The sequence below is a fragment of the Phaethon lepturus genome, unplaced genomic scaffold (genome assembly GCF_000687285.1).
Source record: "Phaethon lepturus isolate BGI_N335 unplaced genomic scaffold, ASM68728v1 scaffold19466, whole genome shotgun sequence".
In the NCBI taxonomy this organism is placed as follows: domain Eukaryota; kingdom Metazoa; phylum Chordata; class Aves; order Phaethontiformes; family Phaethontidae; genus Phaethon; species Phaethon lepturus.
In genome coordinates this window covers 4,687-11,376 of record NW_010544365.1, presented here as the reverse complement: position 1 = coordinate 11,376, position 6,690 = coordinate 4,687, and the positions used below count along the sequence as shown (strand labels likewise).

The 6,690-nt window shown below is 51.9% G+C and overlaps 1 protein-coding gene across 1 annotated transcript in view; it reads right to left on the bottom strand.

Annotated features, from left to right (window-relative positions):
- NRG2 (neuregulin 2) overlaps nt 1-6,246 on the bottom strand; it is a gene marked incomplete at both ends in the record, with an annotated part of 7,961 nt that extends 1,715 nt beyond the window's left edge. The window contains 4 exons of the mRNA XM_010288667.1: nt 799-1,023; nt 3,674-3,801; nt 5,069-5,192; nt 6,144-6,246. Coding sequence (XP_010286969.1) covers nt 799-1,023; nt 3,674-3,801; nt 5,069-5,192; nt 6,144-6,246 — 580 coding nt within the window. The remainder of the gene's footprint in view (nt 1-798; nt 1,024-3,673; nt 3,802-5,068; nt 5,193-6,143) is intronic.
- Nucleotides 6,247-6,690: the final 444 nt, after the last annotated feature.

The following is a 6,690-nucleotide window of genomic DNA, read 5'->3' as shown; positions in this document are numbered from 1 at the left end:
CGTCCGGCGCCTTTTTGCCCCTGTGTCTTGTGAAGTATGAGACGTCTGCACGAGCCGGGTCAGCCTGCCTGAACGGACCGGGGACACAAAGGACAGAGCAGGAGATGCTGCCTTTCTCCTCTGCCCCATGGACAAGTCCCACTGCCTTGAAGGGTAACTGCCCGAAAGCGGCCACATGGCCACCCAGGGTCACCCACGGCTACCCACACAGGGCTGGAGCAAGGGCGGAGACGCGCTCCTGCACCGTGAGGAACCAGACCTGGGAAGAGGATGACTGTTGCTGCTTCTCACTGACCGACGGCGTCTCGGCTCTGCAGTTGTGTTCCCTGTCCCAAGGCTGTGCCCACATACAGCACCCCTGCTCACTAGGCCATACAGGACTACACTGAGGACGCACATCTTCTCCCCATATAGATATATACCCCCATATATTTCCCCGTATACCTGAGGGCCAGACCCTGCTTGAGCTGCCAGCCCACCAAGCTGCCTGGGGTGTGCTCTCAGCCAGATTTTGTCACCAGTTGCTGACTGCAGCCAGGTGTTTTCCGCTCCTCCCATCCCTGTGCTCCAAACCTATGTTTCCATCAGGTGAGCAGGGTGCAGGGCTTGCTGCTGCCCCTACCAGAGTGGCCTCCTGGGGTAGCGGCTTCCTCTGGTAGGACCAGAGCTGGAGCTTATCCAGTGCTACCATGGAACTGCTGCTCTAGGGCTGGGCAGAGGCAAACATTTTTGTGTCCGGCACAGCGGGCACGGCTCGCCTCTGCTGTGCCGGGGCGGCACCAAGCAGTGGGGTCTGACCTCTCACTGTGCGGTGAGTCCCGCAGAGAATCCACCGAGTCACGATACTGTGTCATGGGCCTCCGCGAGTCCTCGATGCAGAAGGCAGCCCCACGGCGAGCCCGTGCCTCCACGCACGCAGGGCTGTTGCATTTACTGGTTCCCACTGAGGACAGCATTATCCCAGACTGGGAATCTGAAGTCAGGCTCTCTGTCCGCTCCAAGCTCCAGGTGTGGCTTTCATGTCTGTGGACAAAACCCCATATGGACAGTGAGCAAGGAATCCCCAGCGAGGTCTTCTCCAAAGAGCTGCCTGCAGGCACAGCTCATGCTCTGCTCTCCACCGGCATCCCCTTTCTCTCTGTCACTAGGATACATATGGCCAGGGATGCCCAACTTCCCGACCCAGCCTTTGATTTGCCTTTCTTTGCTACTTCTTGGAGATTAGAGGGTAAAGAAAGGCAAAGCAATGCATGCTGGGTATTTATCACGCCACCTCCTGACAGCCAGGGACAGGACGGGACAGCCTCTGGAGGGAGGCCAGGGCAATTCTGCTTTGTAGCTTGCAAAGTGTTCTGGGTGTGGAGCAATGCACTGGCCATGCCAAGGCAAGTCCGCAAAGGATCTTCAAACGTGCCATCTGCATTGCCAAGTGACAGCTCCTTCAGAAATGCTGCCAGAAAGGAGCCAAAATAAAATCCACTCAAAATTACTTCACCAGCAGCAGAGAAAAGCATACCAAAGGTAGCTCTAGATGTTCAGTTTCCACCGGTTTATAAAATATTTTGGCAGCAAGGTGCTAGACAAAAACTGTGATACGTTGTCTAGACCTCGCTGAGCACTTGGAGCTCCACCTGCCCTAGTCTTGGTGCAAAGAAGACATCCCGCAAGGACTGACCAGGGATGCATGGGACCATGCGCACACTGGGGGCCCACCTGCGCCACGGCCACCGGGCTGACCCCTCGCCATCGCAGAAATATGTGATCCCTTAGAGCCACAGCTCTGGACTCCCAAACTGCACCAGATGGAGCTGTGCCGGCAAAAGATTTTGGGTTTGGGTTTGCGGGGAAGAGCAGGACTCACTAAGACTTCCCAAGAACTTGTTAATTATTGATGGCTCCAGGCACATGCTTGGCTGCAACCACCACACTCATTTACAGCTTCAAACGGCGTCCTCATTAGAGGCGCTGATCGAGTAAAATGGAGCCTGATTATGCCAGCAGTTGCCTCTGGCATGACTTCAAGAAACACCTGCTTGCTGCACTTCATTCAGGAAGCTTAGGTGGCAGGTAGCCAAGCCCAGAGGCTGTGCAAGGTAGGTGCCTCCCCACAGCTGTCATGTGTTAATGTTGCCCTCCAGACACTCCTTTGCGTCTTCAGGAGGCACCCAAAGATGTCCCTGGGGTCCCAGGACTTTGAAGTGAGCACGGAAGGTCAGCAAGGTGCAGCTCTGCAGACACAGGAGCCTCTGTGTGCCTGGCTCAAGCTTGCATTCACTTAACCAGAGTTGGGCTGCAGCATAGGAACTCAAAAGAACGCTGGAAAACACACCGTCTAGCTCACCAGGGGTAGGATTTCCCTGGACAAAGGCAGTCGTTTCCAGCCCAGCAAGTCGTTCGTGGCTCCCTCTCCACTTGTTGGAGGTGTAGCCAGAGGAGTCTGGATGGGAATTCACCTGAAAACCTAAGTTCGATATCTGAAGTTGATCTGACGCATGGTGCACCGAGAGTACTTGCTCATCCCTGATGAATGCCTGAATCCCGGAGAAACCTGCCGGGAGCCACCTTTGAGCTCTAGCTGAAAGGATTCATTGCTTCCGGGATGAGCGGAGGCAAACACCTCGGGCTAACGAAGTAAATAAGCAAGGACACCTTTCACTTTATAAAGTCGATGCAATGATGTGATCTATACATCACTGACAGGCTGTAGATACGTCTCTCCTGCACCTCGCAGTCACTTTTCAAAGGCAAGTGCTCTCCTAGGGAAACACCGTCACTTACTGGAAGAAGCATAAGAGCTATTGACAGAGGAAGAACCTGAACATCCAAACTCAAATCAGCACAGAACTTTCTCTAAAGCATTTGAAGGACTTTTCTGGACATCATAAAAGTAGAGAAGCTCCATCTGCAATTTAAATGCTCTCAAAAACCATGAGAACTTCAGCTTCTGAGCCATGCTGCTCTTCCCCCCCGATGGCTATTTTGAAACGTAAAAAAATGATGCCTCGTCCCGTGTAGCAAGAATTATTGGTACTTTCCTTCTAGACTCAGTTTTCCTGAGAGCTTCAGAAAGACTTCCAGTGAAAAAGGTGCCACCACCTCAGAGGCGGAGATCTTAACGCAACTTTCTGCACTGTGATAAATCACACAGGAGTGTTTTTTTCTGGTGAAAAACTGTGTCTCCTAAGTCAGACACTAACTTTGAGGAACTGGACAAAACATTTTGTAGTATTTTGTGTATTTTGCCTTCCACAAGGCAAATACGTTCTAAATATATCACGCATGAAACGAATAACTTGTGTGCAGGTAATGAATTATCGCAGGTGTCCAATGTGGTCGCAAACACAACTTGCAAAACCTTTCCTAGATGCATCCTCCCGTTTGCGTTTGTGCAAAGCATGAAAGCACAACTTAATTTCCTCCTAGTTTCCAGCTGGGTCAGTGCTGTAGGTGCCTGCTGGCACCTCACGGCAGGTCAAGGATGACACTTTTCCACACCTCTCACTAACTGGCTGTGCCAGCAAAGACCCACAGCGTTGACATGGCCTATATGCCAGTGTAGTGCCAAAGGTCAAGTGAAAACAGGGAGAAAGGAAAAACTTTGACTGGCTTTGAATCTCACAGCATCCTAAGGCAAACAGCCGGAGAAAGTTCAGGGGAAAATGGAATACATCACCTCTGGCTGGACGTTGGAGTGGCTGTGGAGCAGTGATGAGATGGGGAGCAGGAGTGACTTCCTGAAAAGGTTGTCTCTGTTTCCCTTCGGATCACATGCTCGGTGGCAGAAACATTCTTAGAAATATACTGTAAAATATGAAGAATCACACAGATCAGCTACCAGCTTGGCAATGCTGCCACAGCCAAATTCAGCTGGCCTGATTATTTCTGGTGAGATCAGATGAGGACTGAGTGAACCTGGCAGCTGCACATCCCATGGAAAGGGACAAGGAGGCTGGAGGCTCTTCTCTGCCCCTGTACTTCGAACACTGGAGAAGGGCCATGGCACGGGGTATGAAGAGCCAAGGGGTTCCCCAGAGGACAGTGGTACCACATGCAGCTACTGAGCAGAAAAACACCTCTGCTCATGACAGAGTACCAGCAAAAGGACAACCACATGAGATCTGCCAGAGATGCGAGTCCTACAGAAACACCAGGTATAATCCAAATATTTATGCTGAGCTATTCCTTCATCTAACAAGAAGCACTGCTTTTCACTGGGACACTAAACTCTCTGGGGGAGTCAGTACTTTGAGGACAGAGGGCTGTGTTTCTTAGAAATTCCCTTTCCCCTCTCCTTCATGGCTGGGATTCAACCTAGATAAATTTTAACATCCAAAGGGTCACCCTAGCAGAGCTTGTAACTGATGAATTGTACTTACTTCCATCAGTAATTCTTTTCATTTGGCTCTGCCCTGCCCCTCCCTTTTCCTGACCCCTTTCAACACTTTGGTCTAGCAAGGCACGTTGATGGTCCTACTGAGCTCATGGAGTCTGACGGGAATCTCATGTGGCTGAAGTCACGAGTGTGTCTGAACCGCCCTTCTAGATCCGGTCCTAAATTCTTAGATTGTTCTCATTGGCATGACACTGGCACCCCACCAGGACATCCCACCTTGCCCGGGGTGCAACTCTTGGTATGGGCTAACGTGGCGCTTGACCAGATCACCATGACATGCTTCAGCACAACGTGGTCACAGTGGCGGCTCCGGCCACTGCCATGCCGATTGCATTTGTCATGCCACAAAGTGGGGCTCGACAGGATAGCTTAATAAACAGGAAGCATCGGGAACATCTCTCTTAGAAGAAAACAGGATCACACTTGGTTCATCAGAACAAGTCTGTCCCAAGCGTCCTAATTTCACCCTGTGCTTCAAAGTAAAATCACATTTCCCTTCAGCTGTTGGTTTTGGACATGTTTCTATGCAGAATCCTATCTTTTTGTTCAAGTTTGTTAGTGTTTTGCTCCTCATGCACGTGCACGTGGGTGTGTAAGCATACACATCCACGTCAAATCCCTGGTGGAAAATAGACACTCAGTAACATACAGGGAGATGGAGACAAAAGGTCTTACATCGGCCATTTGGATTTCCTCAGGATCCAAACGTGGATGGCTCGGTCCATTTGCAAGGCTCCTGTTCTGATGGGCAGGGCACATGTTCTGCCGTAAATGATTATGCATTTGTTTTCTTTGTTTCCTTTAAAACAGAAAGGAAAAAATCCATTAGGAAGACTTATCTCGCGGGGCACTCCGCCCCCAGAGACACGTGAGGGACACACACGATAGAGAAGGCAAGTCTCAGACACACTTGATGTTTCAATGGTGTTTGTGGAAAGCTGCAAACAGGAAGAAACCAGGAATTCAACATTTGCCACCTTCTGCTGCTTTTTCAAAAAAGTGAACATTTATTTCTCATCATGGGCAGTTTGGGAAGCTGGGGGTCCAGTGGCCCCTTTTGCAAGACAAGTCCCAGCACAATGCAGGGCAGCCAGGGACACCGTGGCGCTGGGAGCGGAGGAGAAGAGAAGAGCGGGGAGAAGGAAAAGGGGAAGCAGGTCCTGGCCTGGCCTTGGTGGCAAGACACTTGACCTGTCCTGCATTAAGCACAAAGTGGCAAAGCCAACCCATGCCCCTGGCAGGGCATCCACTCCACAAGACCCCTCGTGTCCCAGGGGCACCTTGAAGTGAGGTGAGGTGCAGGCTAAGTAGGGGAAAAGGTGCTGTCCAGGCAGGGAAGGCTGGCCATAAAAGAGGTCCCCAAGCCTCTTGTTCCACCAAGATTGCTCTGAAAATCCCTGAAATGTACATAGCTGAGCCCCTGGCTCCTGTGCAACCACCCAGTGTGCTTCTCCTGTCAGGAGACGAGCTGCTGGCTTGGGGGTCGCCTTCTCCCAGTAACACAGCATCGCCTGGCTGGGCAAAGTGGCGCTGATTCAGGGGATAAGCAAATGGTCACAGGAAAACATCCTGCTCAGGCACAGCCTGGAAGATGGCTTCACTGGCCTCCTTCATGAGACCTTCTTGGGAATACCACAGCACAGCATCGCCTTAAAATAGCATTTGGGTGAAGAGCGTGAAAGCATGAAGCATGCACACTACTGCTCAGTAACCTCTGGCCAGTTATCGCCTGTCAACCACCCATACTCACTTGGTTTTACAGTAAGCTACCACACAGACGATGCCCACCACAAGCAAGGCAACACAGATTCCCGTGATGGTTAAAACTCTCTTCTGGTAGAGCTCTTCCGCTTCTGCAAATGGAGAGAAAGAAATCAGTTACAAATGGGCTCCAGCACCAGGGCTGCGTCTGGCTGCACAGGAACCAGCACTGCGTGTGGGTGAGGTGGAGAACAGGGCTTGGTCAGACCTCCTACCGATCCACTGCCCGTCTCCAGCAGCTGCCCCAAACCTGAGACCAGCCGGCCCAACCTCACTCACCCCTCGAGAGAACGGCACTACTGTTGTCTCTCTGCACCTTCGCCCTCCCTCGCTCGGTAGCTCACCCCTTCTGTACCCAAGCACACCTCTCGCTTTCGCTTCTTTTCCCACAGCATAACTCGCTGACTAATCTCAACCCCCCCCCACGACCCTCCTCTCCCTTCCAGCAGATCCCCCCTTCTCGGTAACTTAATAGCCTACCACGGCAGGGCCCGAGCACGCCCCGCTCGCCACGCGCACGCGTGGCCCGTGACGCT